The sequence below is a fragment of the Muntiacus reevesi genome, chromosome 11 (genome assembly GCF_963930625.1).
Source record: "Muntiacus reevesi chromosome 11, mMunRee1.1, whole genome shotgun sequence".
Classification (NCBI taxonomy): domain Eukaryota; kingdom Metazoa; phylum Chordata; class Mammalia; order Artiodactyla; family Cervidae; genus Muntiacus; species Muntiacus reevesi.
The window spans coordinates 72,525,873-72,551,496 of record NC_089259.1 but is presented as its reverse complement, the minus strand read 5'-3'; the positions used below and the strand labels follow the sequence as shown (position 1 = coordinate 72,551,496).

At 42.7% G+C, this 25,624-nt stretch overlaps 1 protein-coding gene and 1 long non-coding RNA gene across 6 annotated transcripts in view; one reads left to right on the top strand and one right to left on the bottom strand.

Moving 5' to 3' along the window:
- DOCK9 (dedicator of cytokinesis 9) overlaps positions 1-21,866 on the top strand; it is a 273,883-nt gene extending 252,017 nt beyond the window's left edge. For all 5 annotated transcript variants that reach the window (XM_065902028.1, XM_065902027.1, XM_065902025.1 and 2 more), the window contains exons 46-53: positions 4,281-4,403; positions 5,074-5,187; positions 6,752-6,898; positions 9,535-9,745; positions 15,236-15,426; positions 18,289-18,389; positions 18,511-18,649; positions 20,572-21,866. In XM_065902028.1, the coding sequence (XP_065758100.1) occupies positions 4,281-4,403; positions 5,074-5,187; positions 6,752-6,898; positions 9,535-9,745; positions 15,236-15,426; positions 18,289-18,389; positions 18,511-18,649; positions 20,572-20,694 (1,149 nt within the window). In that variant the 3' untranslated portion in view covers positions 20,695-21,866. The remainder of the gene's footprint in view (positions 1-4,280; positions 4,404-5,073; positions 5,188-6,751; positions 6,899-9,534; positions 9,746-15,235; positions 15,427-18,288; positions 18,390-18,510; positions 18,650-20,571) is intronic.
- LOC136144272 (uncharacterized) lies at positions 7,819-15,276 on the bottom strand. The gene is made up of 3 exons (XR_010658513.1): positions 15,147-15,276; positions 14,039-14,149; positions 7,819-9,612 (listed from the first exon to the last, which is right to left on the bottom strand). It is a non-coding gene; the product is annotated as an uncharacterized lncRNA (long non-coding RNA).
- Positions 21,867-25,624: the final 3,758 nt, after the last annotated feature.

Below are 25,624 nucleotides of genomic sequence, written 5' to 3'. Positions count from 1 at the left end.
CTTTCACCTTTACCCCGCCAACTCCTGACCATTGCTAACACTCAGCCAGTTGTCCCTTTCTGCAATACCGTGCCCCTCCCTTCCCCTGTCCCAGGACTGTTGCTGCTCCTCTCTGCATCCCTGGTTCCCTGGGCTTAGCCTTATCAGCACACTCACCACCATCTTTTACAATCTCTTTATGGGTCTGCGTAGAGACTCTGAGCTCCGTGAGAGCACGAAGTGCTCTCTTTATTTGATCATTGGCCACCCCAGGACTCACCCAGAGACACATAGGCTACTGTAAAGTCAGCAAATGCCTACTGCTCTCAGTTCAGAGTGCCACTCTCACGACTCACAGTTTGGCACATCTCTGAAATCACTGTGGTTTTTTTTCCTCTGTCTTCAATATCTGAACATGTATGTCACATCTCTTCCATTTGGTGGTCATGAGTCTCTAGTCCGTCAGTTCTAGCTGCTCTGAAGGATAACCCGTGTGTGTGTTTGGGGGCCTCCTCCTCAAAGCCAGTTTCATGTATACCATATCACCTGCTAAACTATCCCAAACCTGCCTTCCACATTTGGTAAAAATCTATAGAGCCATTTTTATAAATTACAGAAACTAAATTTTTTTATTTATATAGATTTGTCTTATAAACCTGGTGTCAAGCACAGTGCCTTGCACATAATAGATTCTTGGTAAAATGTGTAGGTGACTGAAGAATCAAGTTAATGATGTGGTAGTGACTGTGCCTGGTTATAACATTTATAACTCTTTGAGAAGAATTTTCAGTTTTCTATGAGATTACATGACAGTTACTCTAGAGTCTCACGGTGCTGCTGTAACTGCTATAGTATAGAATTGAGAATCTTTAGGTCTCTCTGATCCCATCCACAGTAAGTCGTGTGTCATCACTATGTATTTACATCTACAGTGTGGACCATATATAGTGTGAACAAAGCCCAGTAGTGAGAAAAGAAGGGACCAAATGAATAATCTGTAAGTTAAACCCGAGAATAGCTTTAAGATGGGTAACTTCCCATGCCTTTGTCTATTTTGTCATCAGAAGAATACCATGGTTGTACAAAATTTCCTGATGGGAAATTGGGTCTTCTCAGAATTCATTCACCTCTGCCATAGTCCCACAGCATCAAGGAGAATGAAGATGCTCAGTAAATCCCCAGTGGTGATGTCTGTGATGTAAGATATGGAAGAAATGCAAGGCTCTGATACAGGAATTCAACTCATTTCCTTACAGCGAAGGACAGCTGTTAGTAATATTGTAAAAATGCAGGCTGATTCATTTCATCCAAGAAATTCTTGCCTACCAAATATGTATGTGGCACTGTGGGATATTACATTACTCAGTAGAAATAAGATAGCATTTTTCAAAAATGAATACAAAGTAGAAGTGATGATTGAAATAAGAGAAATTTGTTTAACTGGTCTGTTATTTACTTACAGCATTTGGTTTTCAGAGCATTTTGATGAGTAAAATTTTATTTGATCCTTACAACTGCCAAATTAGATTAGACCTTTATTACATTTCCCAGTTTTATAAATATGGTAAAGTAAGTATATGGACACTGATATTATACAGATTATATTTTTACGCTTTTCTTTTATGTAGCTTTTTATAAACAGAGAAGCATGAGAAGAATCATAAAAGTTTGCCGTGTTTAACCTGGACAGATTCTCCACTGGGAAAGATCTGAGACAAAATAAGAGAAAACTGAGAGAGGCTTTGCATCTTCATAATACAGATACAGAATGAACAGATATGTTGTTAGAAGCTTCACTGATGCTTTTCTTTGTCTGTAGCTGTTAGGATAATTACTACATATATCTGACTTTAGTGTTTATGCTTAATGAGACCTACAATAAAAGTATGAGACAATTGGTATACCTCTTTATAAGCTTTGGTACAGAGTTCAGTCACAAAGATGAGTTTTATGATTTGAATGTTGTAAATATGACATAGGAGTTAAATGTCTTGTTTTAAAGATGGTTTGTTTAAGTCAATTAGATAGTATTTTCTGGTGAATTGATTCACAACTGCTTTTTAAATGTTTATTTTCTTTGGACCTATAAATCATAGACATTAGGACTATAATGAAACATTAGGTTGGTAATGAAGCACACAGGTCCTGCCATTCATGTACAGAATAATAGGGGATACAAACATGTTAAAAAGCAACTATAAAAGCCTTAAAAATATATTAACAAATTTAATCTAGCAATATATAAATAAGAGGAATACATTGTGACTAAGCAGGCTTTACCCTGAAAATCCACCATTGGTTCAGCCCTGGAAAGCCAATCAATATAATTCACCATCTTAACAGAACACATTAGGAAAATCATATGACCATCTCAACAGATGCAGAAAAAAGCATTTGAAAAAATTCAGTATCTACTCATGAGTTTGCAGGGGGTGGGGGAAACCTAGGAATAGAAAGGAACTTCTTCAAGAAAAAGATTATCTACAAAAAACCTACAGCTGACATCATACTTTATGGTGAAAGACTGAATACTTTCCACCTAAAACTGTGAACAAGACAAGAATATCTGCTTTTACCATGCCTGTTCAACACTGTCCTGCAGATTCTAGCCAGTGCAGTAAGATAAGAAAAGAAATAGAATTGCCTATGTTGACAGAAGATGTAATTGTCTTCTGTGGCACAAGTAATCCAAAAGAATTTACATGAGAAGTTACTAAAACTGGGTTTAGCAAGATCATAGGATAGAAGATCAGTATACAAAAATCAGCCAACCCTCTTCACTTTTAGATACTTATGCCATAGTTGCACCATGCTGTTAACAATTACTTTGTATAATTCCTACAAACATATGCTGAATGACCTTAAATCTTACTCAACAAAGGCTATTACTAAAAAAAAAAATCAAAATTGAAAAACAGTACTGTTTATAATAATATTAAAAGCCTAGAAAAATTAGGTATAAATCTGTAGAGATTTGTAAGCTAAAAACTACCAACCACCAATGAAAGAAATCAGTGAAGTCCTAAGTGAGTGGCATGAAAGGCTCAGTATTGTTGAGACATCGGTTCTCACTAATTGATTTATAGATTCAAAGCAATCCACATGAAACTGCCACCTGGAGTTTTGGTAGAAATTGACAAACGGGTTGTAAAATTTATATGAAAATCAAAGGAACTGGAGTAGCCAAAACAATTTTGAAAAAGTTGGAAGAGCCATGCTCCCTGATTTCAGGGTAAAGCAGAGGTTCTCAAACTGGGGACGGTTAGGAAATTTCACAGAGAGACTGACAGAAATCAACCTGAATGCTTAACAAAGTGATAAAAGATAGTCACTTTGGAAGGAGGAAGGAGCTCTCCACACTGCCCCCAAGGCAGACAGGCCCCTGGCTGGCCAGGGCGGGGATGCCAGCCCCAGCCAGCCTCCCTGCCGCCTCCCTATGTCCATCCTACTGACAGCATCTGTCCCAGCATTCTGAACCGGGGTCTTGAAGTTCACCCTGATTGGCCAGTTTAGGTCACATGATAAAGCAATGCCTGGCCAGGAAATAGATTCATGCTGGTTAGTTTAAACCTGAGCCACCTGTCCAGCCCTTGAGTCACAGATGGTGTTAGCTTCTTCTAAAGTTCAAGGACTTTAATGGAGGCAGGGTGACTGCCCAGACTTCAGTAGGTAAGAATTTTGAAAGGAAAAAGATGCTGGTAACGCAGGCACAGTGCTTCCCACACTCCATCACTAAATTCCTCTAAGATGTTTACATTGGTTTGAAGTCACGCTGAGTGACTCTCCATGTCTCAGCATTGTCTTTGTTCCTCAGAAAGGGAAAAAAAAAAAATCTAAATCATATTTAGAAAATGAGAACTAAGAACCAAAATTGGGAGACTGTGTGAAGCTATCAATTTCCATTTTTTTTCCCCCATGCAGTTAACTATTACCACAGTCACACAATGAGACCTTAATTTCTGTCTGTAAACATGACTGGAAAATAGCTCATTGCAAAAAAGAATGTAGAAGTTAGTATCTAAAAATATTACATATTTTCAGGGGCTTCCCTGGTGGTCCAGTGGTTAAGACTCTTCGCTTCCACTGCAGGGGACAAGGGTTCGATCCCTGGTCTGGGAAGTAAGATCCCACGTGCTCACATGCAGCCAAAAAAGTTGAAAAAGTAAAATAATTTTAAAAATATATTACATATGTTGAAATTGTCTTCCTAGCCGTCTTCACCATTTATGCGTTCTGCAAGGAGCGCAGTGTTGGTTTCCCTGTAACACTTTCTCCTGGCTGGCGGCCTTCTTTTTGATCAGGATGTGCTCACGGAGCTCCTGGAACAGTGCGCAGACGGGCTCTGGAAGGCCGAGCGCTACGAGCTGATCGCCGACATCTATAAGCTCATCATCCCCATCTACGAGAAGCGGAGGGACTTTGAGGTATCTGAGTGGTCTCTTTGTTAACTTTTTCAGAGGACGGGGAGTGACACGCATCCTCAGACATTCTTACATGCAGAGAACGCAAGCAGGCCACTTGAGCACGTGGTCTCTGCCCCTGCACGTGACCCTGGAGGCCACCACCCTCGGAGCCACGAGCTGTCACACCTCTACTCAGACCTCCAATCTCGAACAACGGGGTTGGGGATTCTGGCACTCCACTTGCAAAAAGTTGCCAGGACCCTGACTTTTAAAATCCCCAGGTGCCTTTTCTCTTAGAACTCTCCCTTGCTCCACTGATGGGGGGAAAAGAGTGACCCTTTCGGCCTTTCTGGGCTGGGGATGCCGTCCAGTTTCTCTTTAGCATGTGCTAAGGAATGGACTAGGAAAACAAAACCTACGAGCATCATCAGAGGACTGAACTGACTCACTGCACTTGGGAGTCCGATGGGTCCTCAGTATGCCAGATGGCCCTTCGGGTTGGAAACCTAGCACTTGGAAATGATCACTACCAGCTGTCCAGTCAAAATGCATTTTTGATTTTTGTGTGTTTTTTTTTTTTTTAAACTCAAGTCCAAGGAGTTTTCACCTACATGACCTCATTTCATTGTCAGTTTCACATCAGTTCTGCTAGCTGCAAACGGGAAGAAACGAGCTGTGTTCTTCTTTGCAGAGGCTGGCCCATCTCTACGACACACTGCACCGCGCCTACAGCAAGGTGACTGAGGTCATGCACTCCGGCCGCCGGCTCCTCGGCACGTACTTCCGGGTGGCCTTCTTCGGGCAGGTGAGCCTCCTCTCTGTCCTCCAGCCCATCCCCAGTCCTTTTTTGTTCTTGTTTAGACTCTATAAAGTGGTATTTTGTAAATTTCCCATTTTCTAGAAATTCTAATTTGATGAATTTGTCATGTTTACAATGGTTCTTATCTTCCTCGGTAGTAAACTTTCTGCTTTTTTTTTTTTCTTTCTTCCTGTCTTTTCTTTATTACTTTCTTAAGGCAGCGGTAAGTTCTCCTCCCATAAGATATTCTTAGCGGCATCTTTGGTACCTCAGTGTGGTTTGCAAGTTTGCTTTTCAAGTCTGTATGTATATCTGTCCAGTCATTACACACTCCAAAAAAACAGATTAACATTTTATTCCATTGACAGAAATAAATCACCTGTTCCCTTACACATCTATACTGCATGTTTTAAACCAAAAATAAGACTTTCTGGTTTCCTTTGTACTTGTACGTCTCTTATCTTTTATAATATAGTATCTTTGCAAGTAGATTTACCATTGTAATATTTCAGAAACCCTTCATAAAGAGGTTCATTTATATTTAACTGAAAGTTTAACCTCCAAGTCTCTAACATGATTAAATAGTATAAATTATAATACACGTATTTAGGGTGTGTGGTTTTCAATGAGCTTTATATAACCTTCGATTTATCCTGTTATTTATTGTCTTTTATAACTTTGTAGCAATACCAGTTTACAGACAGTGAAACAGATGTGGAGGTAATTACAGTAAATGCTTAAAAAGCAAGTAATACAGTGAATCACTGCATCTAAACTCCTAAGTTTGATGTGGGTGTTTTTTGTCTCATGTTAGCCTGCATTTTTTCTTTTATATACCATGTTTTTTGCACCATTTTCTCTCTTTTATTTTAGATGAGAAATGTTTTTTAAAAAGTTTATTTCAAATATTAACTCCAGTTTGGGCTTTTTAGTTTTCAACCTTTTTCACTTCCCAAGAAATTTTCTAAGCCTTGTCGTATTCAGACCCAACTGATGCTAAAACAGGTGATGACTGGTGATGATAAAAATATTTTCTGATATTATGCAACAGTCCTTTCCTACTTTTTCTCATCAGTGAGGCAAAATGGAATTTATACCAACTTTACATAACTTTTCCCAAACCTACTCTCCAGACCAGAATGCTTCTATTTATAGTGTAAAATCCCCTGTAGATGGGAGAGGTCAGGAGAAGGGGTGTGTGTGCGTGTCTGATGCCAGCCCATCGGCTGCTGAGACATATCTTAGTGAGTTCTGTTCCTTGGGAATGTGAAACAGGCTTGAGTGCCATCATTTGACTTCACTGAGAGAACACAGTCTTGAATCCCCAATTTCTCATTCACTCAACACTTAATGACCACATTCTTGGATGAGTTTGCAGTTTCGTGTTTTTCCTTTATCTTCGAATCCAGACCTCACGTTATCATTTTCCTTCCTATTTGGAAAGCCCGATTTTGTTTTTAGAATCACTCCCTTTTTTGTTGTTGTTAACCCTTGTAACAAAAAACTCCTTCCTTGTGGTCAGCCTTGGGCTTGTGTCTGGGGGCAGCTCTAATTGTGCGTTATGTCACAGGGGTTCTTTGAAGATGAAGATGGAAAGGAGTATATTTACAAGGAGCCCAAACTTACACCTCTGTCAGAAATTTCTCAGAGACTCCTCAAACTTTACTCAGATAAATTTGGTGCTGAAAACGTCAAGATGATACAAGATTCTGGCAAGGTATGAACCATGCTTGTAAATGTATCATAGCAATGTAATATTTTTTTTATGTATGATTGATCATATATTATATACTCATAAATGTGTGCCAAAAAAAGAAGATGCAGGAAAAGATTAAGAATGGTTGCCTTTAAGTGACAAGTGTATTTTTTTCCAATACCTTTCTGTGCTTCCCTGATATCCTTCATGAAGCAGTCCTTTATTTCATAACTTTATACAGATATTCTTTTACAATTAATATCTGAAAGGACATACCATTTTTAGACCAGCTATTTAGAAACTCCATAGGAGTAGGGTCCTAGGTTCTGTCACTGCTCTTTTTCCTTGCACTTAGCACAGTGTCTAGTTGACTGACTGATGGACAGACAGAGGGATGAGCAGACAGACCAGGGAAGGAACTAACTAACCAGCACGTCTGTAGGAAGGATATTTACTTTCTCCTTAGAGAGGCTGTCCTCTGCTAAGCTGCCCTCACACGAGGACTCTTTCTGAACCTCCACACTTTCCTTGTGTATTTACATGTTGCACTGACTTCAGGGCATCTCCCAAGAGATGGGATCCTCTTGCCTGCTGAAACTCGGGTCAAGTAGAGCTCCTGTTCTTTGCATTTACGAACGCTCCCTCCGGTTCAGATTCCAACAGCAATAAGCTCGACCTCTTTCTCGCTTCATCCTTTTGCAGGTGCCTCAGTTCATGTTTCTGTCCTGAGCCCTGCGTTGGTGTCCCCAGTGTCTGGAATTCATGTCCTTGGGGCCCTTCCTTTTCTCCAGAGAAGAACCTTGCAGTCTCCTGCCCAGGGGGTAGGGAGGGGACAAGGGAGGAGGTAATTCTGGATGCTGGAGGCAGGAGAGGAGCAAGGGCGAAGGTCCCACATTCAGCCTGCAGCCTTCCACCTGCATCCTGCTCTGTACCTTGCCCCTGCTTTCTGCTGAGACTGGCGAACCCACTTAGACTCTTTCCAGACCAATCTCTCCAAGGAACAATCTGTTCTTTTCTTGGGGGTGGGGACTAGGGAGGGAGCCTGGGGTACTGCCACCACCCACCATAGACTTTGGGCCATACCTCCCCTGGTCACCCTAATCCTAGTGCTGGTCTTCTCCAGATGCCCATCTCTTCAGGCTGTTGTAACAGATACCATAGACCAAGTAGCATACAAACAACAGAAATTTATTCCTCACAATTCAGGAGAGAGACTGGGAAGTCCAACGTCAAGGCACCAGCAGACTCAGTCTTCCAAGTGAGATTCTTCTAACTGGTTCATAGATTTATCACTGTGTCCTCATGTGGAATAAGGGGTGAGGGAGCTCTGTGGGGGCCTTTTATAAGGGTACTAACCCCATTCATGAAGGCCCCACCCTCCTGACCTAATCATCTCCTGCCTTCCAATACCATTACATTAGAGGTTAAGATTTCTACATGAGAATTTTGGGGGAACACAGATGTCCAGTCCATCACAGCAGGCTTCTGAGGCATGCTCTGGCTTCCTCCTTGTTGCCCCTTTCATGGGAACGTGGATTAGAACTTTAACCCCCATGCACCTGCCTTCCAGATATTCATTAAACTCACCCACTGCTGTTCTTCCGTCCTCTCTTTTTGTCTTTGCCATTTAATCTATCCTGTCTTTGTGACAGAGCTGTACAAAGGAAGAGGGAGAAACATGCATTGTTGGTCTATTTTTAGCCAGAAACCTCAACATGACCTTTTTAAGCCCTACTTCCTTTCTAGACCGAATCACTCAAGTCCAACTTGCCTTTTTCTCTGAAGCCGAAACCTTTGTCTGAGTCAGGTTGTGTCTTTGACCTAACAACCTTCTCTCAAGGTGTTCATGCATTCATCTATTATTTGTATTAAATTAATTCATATCTATGTGTTTATGTCTTATCTATCTACAGGTTATTTATGACTTGAGGGCTTGGCTTTAAACACTACTACTAAAATAAACATTTTTCTTTCTAAGCCAAATGTGTAAAAATACAGCTTAGGAAAGAGTCAGAGGAATCCAGATGGGGAGTCATTCCACATGAAAACTAGCATGATGTCTTTAAAAAAGTCAATATCTATTGTGAAGTAATTAGCCTCCAACTAATAAAAAAATTTTAAAAAAAAGTCAATATCATGAAGAAGTATAGTCTGGATTAAACAAGACTAAGGAGCCATGACTAAATATAAAATGCAATCTTTGATTAGCTTCTGGTTCAAACACAAGTGTTATAAATAACATTCTGGGACATTTGAGAAATTTTCATCTAAACTTGGTATACTGGGCACTATTAGGAGATTAGTGTTAATTTTGTAACATATGATGATGTACTGTGGTTATAGAGGATACTATCCTCATGTTTAGGAGATGCTGGCTCAAGTATCATGATGTGAACCACTTATAGTTTAAAATGCTTCAGGTAAAAAAAAAACCTCTACCTGTACATGTGTATGTAAAGAGACACATATAAACAAATAGCAAAATGTTAGCAATTGTTCTAAGTGGTGGGTATGTGGCATTCATTGTACTGTTTTTTTCACTTTCTGAATCTCCAAAACTTTTACTCATACAAAGTGGGAAAACACAGCTTTGGTATGCATTGGAGGAGTCCTTCAGACACCAGTAGCAGTATTTCATTCCCTTTATTCATTTAAAGGTCAACCCCAAGGATCTGGATTCCAAGTATGCGTACATCCAGGTGACTCACGTGATCCCGTTCTTTGATGAGAAAGAACTGCAAGAAAGGAAAACGGAGTTCGAAAGATCCCACAACATTCGCCGCTTCATGTTCGAGATGCCCTTCACCCAGAGCGGGAAGCGGCAGGGGGGCGTGGAGGAGCAGTGCAAACGGCGCACCATCCTGACAGGTATGGCCTCCCCAGCCCTTCCGGTAAGAGAGACACCCAGCTTCCGGTAAGAGCCACACCTGGCCCTCAGCATGGAGGGCGAGAGAAAGAGCCTCCAGAAATGATCCAGAAGCTTCTAGAACTGGAAGGGCCCTGGGAGCTTAGTTAACTTTCCTTACATACCCGCTTCAGTTTAACATGCATCTCATGCTTGCTTTTGAAAACTCAAACAACGTTTTTCTGTTTACCTGTGGGGTGTCTTCTTCCATCAGACTAGAAATCAGGTCACTTCTGGTCTGGTGGCAGTCAGGTCCAGTGTCAGGTCACTTAGCCTTTTTAGAATCTGGTGAAATCAGTGGGCCCTTTTTCTCCCCAGAATGCTCTGGCACTCAGTTTCGGGTGGTTGGCAGGCTCTCCAGGTACGTGGCCGCCCGGGTCAAGAGCCCCTGCGCACAGTGCCGAGGCTCCCTACCTCATGGGAGCAGACCCCTGAAGCATCCTAGCCTCACAGGCCCCAGCTTGAGCCTGCTCAGAGACTCTAGGGGGCGGGAACAAGTGGGATAGGAGGCCCACCTCCTCCCTGAGTGGCTGGCCAGCCTCAGCTCTTGCTTTTAGAATAATAAGACAGCACAGTCTCAGCTGCCAGTCCAGGAAGCCCACCGCATTCACAGGCTGCCCACTCAGCGGTGGCAAGAGTTTCAATGGCTCCTTTGGCACCACTTAGCCACTGATAACCCACCCCCCAGAACTATGCTGTGTGACAGATGTAGCAGTCATCTTGGGAGTGATTTTTAGCTTCTCGAGCAGAGCTTGACCCCCAACGCTCTTAGGTTAGGGTCAGCAAATGACAGGCAACCTCATATAAAAGGCTTTCTTGACTTGAAAAAAAAATCAGGGAGGAGGCTGTTGAGAATGCCACGTATTGTCTGTATCTGCTATTGAGGCACATTTTTCAGAGCGGCCATAGTTAAGTCGAACCAGGAAGGTGCCCACTGCCTGTCCAGCAGTTGATGTTGTCAAGTGTTCCGCCTGGTCAGGAACAGGGATCATTATAATAATCAGTGAAGAGAGTTCTGTGAGGATGGCGCACTTTTCACCAGTGGACGGTACACTTTAAGTGAGTGAATTGTGTGGTATGTGATTTCACAGTTACCAAAGAAAAAGTGTGGTTCATGATGAAACAGCTCAGGACAGCATATTGCATAGGATTTTTTTTACTCTTCCTCTGAGGGAACTAAAAATTAAAATTCAGCAAAGAACCCCCAAAACCCTACATTCTTTTTCTTATTCTCAAAGGTATTATTTTATTTTTTTAATTTATTTTTTAATTGAAGGATAATAGCTTTACAGAATTGTGTTGGTTTCTGCCAAACATCAACATGAATCAGCCATAGGTATACAAATCGCCCCCTCTTGAACCTCCCTCCCACCTCCCTTCCTATCCCACCCTTTTGGTTGTTACAAAGCCCCAGTTTGAGTTCCCTGAGTCATAGAGCAAATTCCCATTGACTGTCTATTTTACAAATAGTAAGGTAAGTTTCCATGTTACTCTCTCCATACATCCCACCCTCTCCTTCCTCCCCACCCTACATTCTTTAAAAAGGAGCTTCTGCTCCTGTTTTTAGAAGAATAAGACAACCTGTAAAACACAAACAATATTGTCCTCAAAAACATCAGCCCCTCCCCATAGATTGAAAGTGAAAGTATCAGTCACTCAGTCATATCTGGCTCTTGCGACCCCATGGACTGTAGCCCGCCAGGCTCCTCTGTCCATGGAATTCTCCAGGCAAGAATACTGAAGTGGGTAGCCATTCCCTTCTCCAGGGGATCTTCCTGACCCAGGGATCGAACCCAGGTCTTCTGCATTGCAGGCAGATTCTTTACCATCCGAGCAATGAATTGTTTTTCTGATGGACATAGTAGCAAATCCTCATTAAGCAAAATAACTGCATTTTTTAGATGGAGTCATTTTAGAAGAATTACCAGCTTACCATATTTATCTCTCCAGCAGTGATAACCTCAGATCAGTGCTTATCAAAGGTTGTTCCCGGTCTGCGGTGTCAGCAACACCTGGGAACTTGTTAGAATCAGGCACGCTGGGGGCGGGGCCCAGCTGGTGTGGTTAACCTAGGCTTCCAGGTGTTTCTGACACTGCTCAGGTTGTAGAACTGCTGATTTAAATAAACCTGGCTCACTGATGAGTCAGGATCAGGATTTGTATAATGATTATCCCACTCAGGGAGCGTGCTGATTCATAAACAGTTACCATGGGGTGTTTTCACTAGCCAGTTTCCCGTTTTGTCACAGAAATATTTTAGATTAGATAACAGACCAGAGCAAAGCTCTGTACCCTCCTGAGCAGAGGGGACAAAGAGTAACGCTGCTACAGAGAAAGGAAATAATCGGCTCAGGAAATAATCACCCTGAGGAGGTGTGGGCAGCGCAGAGCCTGGGCCTGGGTCCTGCAGACCCCATCACATCCTCACTGTGTGACCTTGGACAGGTCATGTAACCTCTCTGCACCTTAGTTTTCCATCTGTAAAAATAAAATTATACTATCCATCCCGTGTGAAAGGATTTGGTAAATTATGTCCAGGTGGGGAAGGAATGCACTTCATTTTGCTACAATCTCATCCACCATTGAGCTCCTTGCCTTTTGAGGTTGATGATGAGCAAAAGGAGATTATAATACAACAAAAGAGCAAGAAGTGGTGCACTTTCTGCCCTGAAAGATCTCAGAATTTCACAAGGCTAACTATTGGTGGTACAAAGATTTAGAGAAGGGGTTATACAAATGCTACTGAGAACCTATAAACTATACCAACCTTCAGTTAAAAGACACACAGGCCAGGATATTCTGTGTTTTCCCTTGTGTTATTAATCCCTTAAGTTCTTCTTCCTTTGCACTGCTTCAGAGCTGACCTCTGGCCTTCCAAGTTGTATAGAAGCCCCTGCACTCTGAACCCAGACATGTTCACTTTCCTGGATAGTTCACTCAGTCAGCTACAATGGTGGGGTCATTTGAAAGACCTAATGATCACCCTCCCTTCCCCCTTGGTGTCAATTCTGAGCCTGCCTCCCTACCTGGCCCTGTCTGTTCCTTCTTTCATGGAGCTCATTCCATGGAGTTTCTCCCTGGTCATTATTCCCCAGTCTCCCAAATCACATCCAGACTGCTACTCAGGTTGGAAATAATTCCCCCAGCCCTCACCCCCTGGTCAGTCTCACCAGACCATATACCCCCACCTCTCAGCCGTCTCTTCCTCATCATCTTGACTGAAGGGCTGTAGACCACTGATGTGGGCTGTTGATTCTTGATGTGATGGCTCACTCAGGCCATCACCTACTTTTCCACTTTCCAGGCCCATTTGCTCTTTCATGTAGCCATTTGGGCAGTAATACATTCTAACATTCAACAAAATTTATGGAGCACAGGCGGGCAATGTCCAACTTGGTGTATCAACAAACAGAACTCTCTGTGCAGTTGAATTCTAGCAGGAAGAGACAGACGATAAACAGTAAATATAACGAGTAAATGTGTCTGTGTTGGAAAGTAATACGAGTTCTGGACAAAAGCAAAGGGGGGTTGGAAATGGGAGGTCAGGGAAGGGGAAGGTTGCAGGTTAAATGGTGGGTTAAATGGCAGCCCTGTGGGCTTCATGGAGAGTCCAGACTTGAAGGAGGTGAGGGAATGGTCTGTGCAAGTGTCTGGAGGAAGACAGAGCTATGGAGGCAGAGGCCAGCGGCAGGGGCCCCTATACCCAGCACGGTCAGGGGTGACCAGCAGGCTGGCATGGCTGGAGCCAGGTGACCCCAGTGAGAGGAGACATGAGGCCAGTAAGGAAGGCTGGGCCAGGGGGTGGTCCTGGATCACATGCCTTAGTGGGCTCATGCACAGACCCTGAGTTTTCTGTATCATTTCACCTCTGCTGTGCCTCTTTTAGCCCCCTGTGACCATCATAAGAAGCAGTGACTCAGACCTTTTGCTGAGTGGAATCAGAGTAACATGGACATCTCACAAATACCCTTGGAGTTGGTTTTTTTTTTCGTCTCTGAAATAATGGTGCTCCCACCCCATGGCACCCAGAAGCACCGCGATAACACTAGTCAGTGTGTTTTGACATGGCATGAGCCTCACGAGATGTGTGTCCTGACAGATGAGAACACAGTGTTCTCCTCAGCGCAAAGCACGTCAGTCTGTCACGCCCGGGCACGCCTCTGGTTGGAGGGCCGTTGCCATCTCCCTGGCTGATAAACAGCAGCATCTAGTTCTTGTCACAAATCAAAGGAACCTTCAGCCTGAAGAGGACTTGCCAATCCCAGTGTCGCCACTTAAAAACGGTGTGTCCGCATGGAACGCAGCAGAAATGGTAGACACGGGCCCTTGGCCTTAGATCGATACAGCATTCAGCAACTACAACAGGCCTGTAAAGTGTGTGACAAGCAAGGTTGGATCAGGTTGAATGTCTTTTCCCACTCTGTCTAGACTTTGGGTGGCCCAAGAGAACTCTGGGAGTCAGCCTTTCTCGTTTTGTGATTAGTCCTTTTTGAGTAAACCCTCCCCAACCACTTACTAAATAGTAAAGAATCTAAACATAACACTCCCATCTTATTTTCACTTGTTAAAAAGTAATACAAGCTTTAAGCGTATAGCTACCTGCCTATTCATAAATATATATGTGAAAGAAGAATGTTATATTTACATATACAATATATAAGCAATAAGGCAGAAATGTGAAACAGTACTAAATTAGAAACAGCTATTTTTCTATTCTTTTTTAAACCAACTCTTTGCTGTTGATATGTTCAGGTGTCTTATAAGAAATGAAAACAATATTGAGTGGTGTCTTTTTGGTTAAAAAATATGTGAGAAAAATAAATGTTTTTTAATGTTGTTGAATCACTCAAGTTTTAAAACATCTTTATTATTGCAACTCAAAATTTTTGAATTTCTGGCTCAAAATATTTTGCTTGGAAATACATCCCAATATTTTCTGGAAATACATTCTCACATTTTATTTGCATTGATTTCTCTGACCTGTGCAAACTTAAGCATGTGATTCCAAGTTGTTCCAAGAATATTCCTATGGAACTCTTTTCTGGACTTAACTCTGTTATATGATATCTCAAGACTGTTTATGTAGTCTTTTTTAAATATTTGCAAAGCTGTCTCATGCCTGCTAGCTCATTCAGCTTTCACAACTTCCAAGAAAAGTTTAGTGCATTTATGAGCAAGAAAATTGAGCAGGGAGTGATCAAATGACTTCTTCAAAGAAAACCTCTCCTATTAAAGTTAACAAGAACCCGACCCTCTTGACTTTATGTGGTGCCTGTGGTTAAATGCACACCACAATAAAGGAATACCAGATTCTGGTTCCACGAAGTGCCAGCATGTGTCCTGGACACACTTTGGGTTCCTTACCTGTCACTCCGGTGCGGTGATGACCTGTCCCTTGGGGCAAATGTAGTGGTGCGAGCCGTGGCCTAACTCCACGCCGTGTTCCTCCACAGCGATACACTGCTTCCCGTATGTGAAGAAGCGGATCCCGGTCATGTACCAGCACCACACAGACCTGAACCCCATCGAGGTGGCCATCGACGAGATGAGCAAGAAGGTGGCCGAGCTCCGGCAGCTGTGCTCCTCGGCCGAAGTAGACATGATCAAACTGCAGCTCAAGCTCCAGGGCAGTGTGAGCGTCCAGGTGAGCTGGGCGCCAGGCCAGGCAATCCGCAGGGCAGCTCCTGTGGACCCAGGGAATTTCAGGTCGTTCACACCAGGTCCAGAGGCGATCCCCATCCCTTCCGTTCGGTATTTGTGTGGTTTCTCCTGATCCCAGGCGGGCCGGAGCCCGTTGGCTACAAGAGCATCATTGTCACCAAGCTGTCTGCAAGGGCTGGAGAGGGGTACAGCCTGGCTTCTCAGAAATTTGATTAATTCTGATTGCCTAATTGGAAGCATCAAGACTTAAATAGGATGAAGTATGGAGAGCTATAAGTTTTCATATGAAACTATTGTTTTCTGGTTTCTATGAAAATTGTTAACTGAAAATGTACCTTAAGCTTCACTCTTGTAATGGCATCTTTTGATTAGTGAAATTCTTCATTTCAACATAGCCCAACTGATCAATTGTCCCTTTATTAGTAGCAGCTTTTGTATCCTCTATAAGAAATCTGTTTCAGAGATGTTCTTTTTTCTTTGTTTATCTGAATTGATTTTTATGTGGTAACGAATAGGGGTCAAGACTTTTTTTTTTTCCTCCTTTCGCTGTTGAGGTGAAGTCATACTGGATCTAGGTGCTGACTTTTCTGTAATTTTTATTGGAGTTTAGTTGGTTTACAAGGTTGTGTGGGTTTCTACTGAACAGCAAAGTGAATCAGTTATCCATATACACACATCCACTCTTTTTTAGACTCTTTTCCCATTAGGCCGTTGTAGAGGACTGAGTAGAGTTTCCTGTGCTATAGAGTAGGTCCTTATTAGTTATCTGTTTTATACGTAGTGGTGTGTATAGGTCAATCCCAATCTTCCAGTTTTTCCCCCTACTCCACCCCAGGTGCTGGTTACACAGGTATGTTCAGTTTGTAAAAATCCATCAAGCCAAACACTTACACGCACCTTTATGTTGGTATGCTGCACTTCAATCATAGGGGTGTTTTTCAGATATTGTACTTACATGGTTTCCTGAGAAATTAATAAATGTTAAGTTATTCCCTCCAGTGACCAGCATGCTTCTTGCTTTATTGATGTTTTTAAGTATGTATAAATAATTCTAGCCACCTGCATTATGTGTACATTCCTATATCCACTTCTTTTCTCTTTCAAGAGGAATGTGTTTATGAAGGTTACATGTAGATTGTAATACGGTGGTTTCATTTTCTGATATCTGTTTTTGTCAACTTTTTGTCAGATCAATGCTCAGCTGTTACCTCACATTTTTCTAAATGTCGTTCACCTCAAAAGTATTTACAGATGTTTTCAACCTCTTTCCTTACGGCCCAAAAGACTAATGTACCAAAATAAGGTATCAGGTGAAGATGATAAATACTCCAACCACGTGAGTGATTGCATAACGGCCCAGAGGCCACAATTTTCTGCAGCTTAAAGCAAAAACCGTTCAGTAACGTGGCCTGGGCCTGGAAACACCCAGCCTCTGAAACGGCCAGTGCAGGGGAAGGTGTGCCGGTGAAGGGCGGGGCTGGGCAGGACGCACTTTCTGAAGGGCATGTGCCCTGCGTTTTGATAGTGACCTGAGAGTCGGATAAATGCCTGGTCATCTTTAAGAGCAAAGCAATCTGTGATGAAACGAGGAGGTGAAGGTTACGTGTGCGCACCCTCCAGGATAACAACAAAGTTGGAGTCCGGGGAGAGAAGCCTGATCCTTTCATTTGTGTTTCTCTAATTCTCCCACCGAGAGCCTCTCTGGGCTGGCTGTTGCACAGGACAGAGCGATCGGGTGGCCTTGTGACTCTGCGCTCCACTCCAGGGTCTTGTCATGCTGACCTTATGAAGTGTCACGAACTTCCTTCTGCACCTTCTTAAAACTGAACACACGCGTCAGTCTGGATCTTCCTTCATTTGGGTCACCTTTAGGTTATTGACAATGCTCCCCACATATATCCAGAGATCATACGCAGTCATCCCTGAGGGTTAGCTAGTTGTCCCTGTGTCAGAGCCCCCCCTCTAACCTCTTTGCCCCCCGTCTACCCACCCCTGGTGTGAACTCTATCAATTAGTTCCCCTGCCATTACTGCAAGTCCTACATGCCATGGGCCAAGATCACCGCCCATGCCCTTCACCCACAGCCACACCCTCCCTGCTCACTTACCTCCAAGTCCTCCAGGACCCCCCCCCACCCCCACCGGAAAAATCATGCATGATCACGTGGTCAGGCCCTGTCCCAAGTGCCTGCAACTTTCCCCTCCCCATCCAGTGTGTGTAACCCTCTTTCTCTCCAGACTCCCACGTTTCCTAACTTATTCAGCCTCAGAGAACTCCGCTTGGTGAATTAAAGGAGACATGCAGGGCTCTGAGCCCCTCATCTTGTTGCCAAATTCCCCCGCATCTTTGGCCTTCCAGCCCCTGAGATGGTTAGTTCATTTAAGGATAGCAGATCAGCTTCACAATTCCACAAGGGGAAGAGTCGATTCTTTAAAACTGGCACATGTGTTTCGTTTTTCAGTTTTCATTGACCTCACCAGAGTGGTCTCTTAGTTCAGTGTCATGTAGCACAAATACCAGTTGGAAGACTGGCTCTGATCTCAGTTGTCTTGCTTATTGACTGTTCCACCTTAAACAGGTCCTTACATTTTCCAAGCATTAGCTCTTCCTACATAAGATGAACCATCATCACAAGTGCCCTGAGGATGGCTGAGATGACAAATATCAAATGGCTTATAACAAATATGTGCTTGATTCATGGTTTCTTCTTTTGGGTCCTAAGTTCATGGAGGGCAGAGGTCATAGCTAACTCACTCAAGCAGCATTTTTAGCAAATGCCAACTGAAACTAAAAATGATGGGCATTTTCTTCATAACCTAATTTTAAATCTTTGTTCTTTATTCAGGTCAACGCTGGTCCACTAGCATATGCCCGAGCTTTCTTAGATGACACAAACACAAAAAGATACCCTGACAATAAAGTGAAGTTGCTTAAAGAAGTTTTCAGGTAACGCACACTGGAAATGTCTTTCTCTTGAAGTATCGATCGATTCAGGAAAGAGATCTTGCCAGTTGGGCTCATCCTTTGTTCTGTTCATACCTGATTTCCCTCTCCCACACCATTTCAGACAATTTGTGGAAGCGTGCGGTCAAGCCTTAGTGGTGAATGAACGGCTCATCAAAGAGGACCAGATAGAGTATCAGGAAGAAATGAAGGCCAATTACAGGGAAATGACAAAGGAGCTTTCTGAAATCATGCATGAGCAGGTAGGTGCCACACCCAAGTGCTTCTCATGTTTAGAGAACACGCATCACTTGGGGGGTCTCGGGTGTACCCTCGGATGGTCTAAACACCCTGACATCCTTCCAGAATGTTGCTCTCTGAAGGATCATGTAGCATGCGGCCCTGCTGCTACTGTCTAACCATGAGGGCTTGGGGAACAGCTAACAACAAGCCTACTCGTCATTGTCTAACCTCCTGTGTATCGCTCAATCTGTCAATAGCTCAAAAACAACTCACATAAAAAAAGAGATGCCAGTACCATTCCTGGAACTCTTTACTCACCCAATCCTTTGGAAGAACAGGGTTTGCCAGCCTGGTTTCAGGAATTCTCCATTGCAGTAAATGTCTTTCACCATTTAAAAAAATGGGTTTGTGCAGAGTGTGACTCCTCAGAGCTGACCTGGGTGGCCCAGTGAGTCAGTCCTCAAGGCTGCTGCTTTACTCCTGGTCCTTCCGGGCAGCTTTCCGGATTGAACTGCTACCACCACCTTCCTGGGTGAATTCCTTTCAGTGGGATCACGTATGTGGGCTCAGTAGTCGTCAGTGGGGACAGCTGCCCAGGGAACTGGATGAATGTCAAAGGCCGCTTCCTGCTGCTTTTCGAGGGGTCTGGTCTCCATCAGACTTCTTCTGTGTCAGCCTTTCTGATCAGTGTGGCCTTTTAAGTGACCCCCATGACTGCTCCTGTCTGTTGGCTGCATTACTGCCTTTCAGTCTTAAAAAAAATGGAAGCCAGTACCATTTGTGTCAGTTAACCTGTGATGATTTAGTTAGGAGGTTTCTGTTGCAGAAAACTAACCTAAGTCTCTAAGCTTTAACTTGCTTTTTTTTCTCCTCCATGCTCACACGTTCAGATGGGATGGTAATGTCATTTTATACTTTTATTTCTCTGGATCTTAATTGGCTCACAGAAAATTATGACTGAGTTTGGGCAACTGTAGACACTGACATAATGACAGTGCATGTGCAAAAAGAAGGCAGCCCTCTTCTGGGCATTTAGAAAAGGTAAAAAAAAATAGAAATGACTAAAGAAATAAATATATGAATAATTGAGAGGAAAGAGAAGGTTTTGTTGGAACAAGTGTCTGGAGAAAGCTCAGGGTCTTTTGCGTGGGGCCTCCAGGTAGGATGGAGAACTTGATCAGTGGCTGTCAGCACTTAGCACTAGACAAGATGAAAGTAGGAAAAAAAATTCAGAGCTGAGAATATTAAACTCCCAGACAGTGTGGACATAACGCCATACTGGCTCTTAACTGCACCTTGCATTTTCCATTAACCCAACAACTGTGAAGATTAAACTTTGAACCCTTAAGCAAAAAGGGTCTTGCCCTGGAGTCTTGGATGTTCCAGGGGAGCCTCTGAGTGCATACGTTCCTCAGTGTGCACCAGGCACTAGGTCAAGTCTTGTGCTTAGAATTCTTCCCTGCGTTACTGAGTGTGAAAGAGACTTGTTGAGAGTCAGCGAGGCCGCCACTCTCTCTCTCTCCCCCAGCATGGAAATCTGTAAGACCTTGCAAAAAGGAGCTGGTGGAGAACACCAATGCTCCAGATTCATTAAAAAAAAAAAAAAAAAAAGACTTCCAAGGGCCGGGACCAGGTCGTGTCCCCACCAGGTACATGCAGGATAGACTTCAAGGTGCTTTTACGACCTGGTGAGCTTAGAAGGCTGTCTGCTCACTAACCTGTAGAGCAAATGAGACACGCTGTCTTTGACTTGCTCTTTAAAATCCTGATCCGATAAACACTGATGCACAGGGGGAGGTGAGCTGACCTGCTCCCTCAGCCCTGCACCGAGGCCGAGCTCCCTGGGGGTATCACAGTCACGCAGTGGCCGCTAGGTCACGAGTTGTGAGAAGTGTCGCTGGGGTCGTTGCGCGTGGGTAACGCTGTGTCTCTCTGCCCCGAGATCTGCCCCCTGGAGGAGAAGACGAGCGTCCTGCCAAACTCCCTGCACATCTTCAACGCCATCAGCGGGACGCCCACCAGCACGCTGGTGCAGGGCATGACCAGCTCGTCCTCTGTGGTGTGACCCCCGCCACGTGGGCCACGGGTGGGGACTTGCTCTGTCATTTGCAAACTCAGGACGATGACTCCAAAGCTAATCCCCGGGCATGTGCCTGACGCGGGGAGACTGAGCACAAGAAGGAGCCAAGGGAATGGAAGAGTTACAGGAAATAAAGAACCGGGTAATTTCATAGCATGTTTCCTGGAGGAGTCCTCCTCAAGAGAGCACTCATTTTTTTTTTTTAAACCTCGCTGGCAATATTCAACGTTTTCATTGTGTCTTAACAGAGGTGTGTGGTGGACACTCTTCGGCTGGAGTTAAATGTTATTCTTCCTTACAGAAGTAGTATTAAAAATATACGGCCTGGAGAAAACACATGTTTTGCAATGTACATAGCACTGAAGTCGAGGCTGGAGGGTAACCCTTGGCCTCTAGGCTAAGCTGGAAAATCTTGAAAATATTTTTTTTTTTCCTGTGGCACATTCAGGTTGAAAACAAGAACTATTTTTGTGACTAGTTTTTGATGACCTAAGGAAACTGACCATTGTAATTTTTGTACCAGTGAACCAGGAAAGTTAGTGCTTTTATACTCACTCACTTGCATTTAAGAAATAGGAAAGCTTAAGAAACTAAGGGAGCTTAAGACTAGTCAAGCAGTTTAGAACCAAAGGCCTGTATTAATAAACACAACTATGCTAAACATTTAAAGGAGTATAGTATACTGTTATGTACATAGAGTTTGTTAATACAGTCTTGGCATTGTGTACATACACGTATGACATTTCTACATTTTTAATACATCAGCTTCTGCATAAAGTTTAATTGTGACAGATTTGTGCTGTTCTTAGTATATGCAACACACTTGACTCTACTGTTTTATTCTTGTACATAAAAGCAGTGCAGTATGGAGGTGTATACAGTCTTTGCTATGTTAGGTTTATAAACCATTTTAAAAATTTCATCCTTTTGCCAAAGTGGTGGAGTATGTCACTGATAAATCATAAATCTTGTGGGGAATAGTGATGTAATGTAAAGCCTTCACTGTGTTATATTTTCTTTTCAGACATTAATTGAGTAATTTTATATTTGGGAAAAATAAAGGTTTTTAATTTTATTTAACTAGAATCTCTGCCCTGCTGTAATTAAACATTCTGTACCACATCTGTATTAAAAACAACATTGCTGATTTTCCGGTAGCGCGTATTGGGTATTTATTGTCAGACAGCCTTAAGAGGGGGCAGGATATTGAAATATTAGGGGGTGAAATAATGTGGTATATGAAATTTTGCTTAAAATACCTGAGGGGAAAAAAAGAGGGTACGGATTTGAAACAAGCTTGACAAATGTTGGTTGGTAATTGCGGAAGCTGAGGTTGGGTGCATGGGGACTGTTGTACCTGTGTCTCTGACTTTGTCTAAGTTTCCACGGTACAGAATTCAAGAGGTGGACTCGCAGGCCAGATCTGCCAGAGGACTTGGATCAGCGCTTTGTCACCCTGCAGTCTGGCTCTGAATTCTGCTGGTTGTTCCCAAGGATTCATAGACACATTAATCCCCCTGTCTGTTCCCCTTCCACTCCTTCATCACCTCCCTGGTTGACTCCTCTGGGACAGGTAGCATTTATCCCAGCAGGGCGCCCTGGCCAGGTGAGCACACCTTCTTGGGCCCCTACAGCATCACCAACGCTGGACCCGAGTCAAGTCATGGCTCAGACCACAGGTGATGGTCTTGCCTGTGACACGCCCAGGCAAGCTGGCTCACGCCCCAGCTGTGAGCCACTAAGCCCTAGAGAGTTCCAGCGACAGAAGGAAAAGGAGTCTTTCCACAAGAAATAAAATAGCTGCTTCTCCTACTTGGGGGGTTTGGAGGCTATCTTTTTTCATAACCAGTGGAGGAAAGAAAGCGTGACACTGTGTACATCTTGAGAACACAGAAGCCAAGGATCTTCTGGTGTCTTTGGAACATTCTCTGGCAGTGGGCAAGGCTGTATTTTACAGATGGAGTCAGGGTCGTGAAGGAGAGATATGAGGCATTATGACAGCTCACTAGTCTGCAGCCCATTCACTAGTGGATCCGGACTTAGGGCTTGAGAAGATTCTCTATGTTTGCCCAGAGTCGCTGACATCCCAGCCCCATGTAATAAACCTTGACTCTAACACCAGCAGGAAAGAGGTCTAAGAGTTTGTCTCCTGTTGCTGGGCTGGATTTCCTCGTCGTAAATGCCTCATTTAGGGGCCATAAAATTCAAGTCATCATGCAGTAGGATAAATATATGTCTAGAAAGAGCTATCTTGCTATCTCGTGGTTAAACTTGGAAAATAATTTGTACAGATTTCATGTCAGATAAGATTCAGCTTGGAAGGTGACCAACCCTTGTTAATTACAACAGTGGAGAAAGGAGCCATCTCTAAGTTGAAGACATCTGCTGTGGACGCTGCACCGAAACACATTCACATATGTTAAAAACCTTATTTAGTTTATGTATAAAATTTTAATTTTGGTATAAAGTAACCCATTAAAGTATCCATTTATTGGGAGAAATTGTGGGTTTTTTAATATTCAGAAATCTTTATTGCTATTTTTCAGTAAATTCTTAAATGCTTCCCATAGATCTTATTTATTCTTTTTTGGGGATGGAGGTTGCTGCGCTACGTCTTCATTCTCTGCGTGGGTTTTCTTTAGTTGCGGCAAGCAGGGGCTACTGTTCATTGTGGTGTGCAGGCTTCATCTTGGTGGCTGCTCTTCTTGAGGAGCACAGACTCCAGGCACACAGACGAGTAGTTGAAACACGCAAGCTCAATAGTTGTGGTGCGTGGGCTTACTTGTCCTGAGGCATGTGGAATCTTCATGGACCAGGGATCGAACCTGTGTCCCCTGCATTGTTATCCACTATGCCACCAGGGAAGTCCTATTCTTTCTCTTTTTTTTAGGTAAAATATGAATAACATGAAGTTTGCCCTTTTAACCATTTTTAAGTATACATTTCAATAGCATTAAGTACATTCTCATTGTTCAGCCATCACCGCCATTTATCCCCAGAACTTTCCCATCTTCCCAAACAGAAACTCTAGACTCATTAAACAGGAATTCCCTGTTCCCCCTCAGGGAAAATTGTTTGAAGTAAATTTGGAATTAAAACACAGTTTGGTACCTTATCAAGGATATTTGTCACCTGGGAACTAACTAACACTAGATAGTACACATAAACAAAGCCAGTCCCTTACGTGGAGAAAGCTGTTGAGAGAAGGGATGCAAAATTAAAAGGCGACTTGTGTAATAATTATCAGGATTTATACAACCGTATGACAGACTTACTCTGTGCAGAAAGTCCATTGAAAAAAAAAATTTGACTTCAATCAACAAGATTGTTTGCTTAAATTATTGTACGTCCACACAGTGGAGTACTGTGCAGCTAAAAAAAGGAATAATATATTTGTTTGCTGCTATAGAATGTCTTCAAGATACCATAAGTAAAAAACATAAGACGGAGGAAAACAAATAATGCGCTATCCATTATTTGAGAAAGGAGAGAGAAGTAAGCAGAGATAATTGGTTTTCTTTAGATGAAAGGGAAAATCAAAAAAGTTTTAAGTTGTTACCTATATGGGAGAGGGAGAATGATATATAGGGGACAGAATTAGAAGATTAACCTGTCCAAATATAATTTGCTTTGTAGATTTGGCTTTAGAACCATTTGAATATATCATTATTAAAATAAAATTTTAATTCCTAAGAATTGAAAACAAAATGAAATAAAAGAACATAACCACATATGTATCAAGTTGGCAACACAGATACTTAAGAACTATTTCAAATGACTTTAAAATACAGGGATTTTACCATCCATCCCTAGTGAGATATGCCCTCAGGACAAAAGTAGTAGCAACAAATCAATAAATGATTGGTTAATAAAAAATTTCAGTAACTGTTTTGTTTCGTGGAAGCAGTGTTTTGTTTTTGTGAGACTATATTGTCATTCTGAAACAATTGTGTGTTTATTGCTGGAGAAAGTAAATGAGTGACTGTGTGGATATGATTGGGAACCACATTTTTGGCATGGGAGAAAGAACAGGTTGCATCTGTAAGCCAAAACAGGTTAAATTAAAGCCCTTCAGTTCTGAATTTGATATGGAAGTATGAATTTTAGTTCCATCAGATATTTATCTTAAATATACACTTATTTCCTAGCTTGAAAAGACCTAAAAACAATGACCAAGCCAGTAAATAATGAGCAACCCTACGTGCCCAAACTGTGGTCTCTAAATAGCTTTATTACCAAAAGTAGCCAGGCTTCCTGGACAATGGCTGACTCCAGTTTTAGGGCAGAAAATATCCAGGGTGAGTCTGGAGCTTCTTTTCCTACCTCACATCCGGAGGACTGGCTAAGATACCACAGACCCCATCAAGAGTATTTTTAAAAGCACCTTTTAGGTAGACGTGGGGTGAACATAAACAAGAAAATAATAGCAGTGAGTTAAAATTGTAAAATTCAGTCCATTCATTCCTGATAATACTAGAGAAATAAAAAAAAAACTGGGAACAATCAACGGAGTTAGTATAACTAAGAAAGATCAAGAGGTGACACCTGCCTCAGAAGTATCCACCACGCTCTGTGACGGAGTCCTGCCAAGAATTCTAACCAGGTGTCAGAAACTGACACGATATGGTAAAGCAACTATCCTTCAGTTCAGTTCAGTCGCTCAGTCGTGTCCGACTCTGTGACCCCATGGACCGCAGCACATCAGGCTTCCCTGTCCATCACCAGCTCCCGGAGCTTGCTCAAACTCATGTCCATTGAGTCAGTGATGCCATCTAACCATCTCATTAAGTGAAAAATAAATTAAATCCTTTAATTAAAACTAAAACCTTCAATTAAAAATAAAATTCCATTTTCAATGAAAAAAACCAAAAAACCCTAACCTGAATCTGATCAGGTCTCTGATAGAGGGCACAGA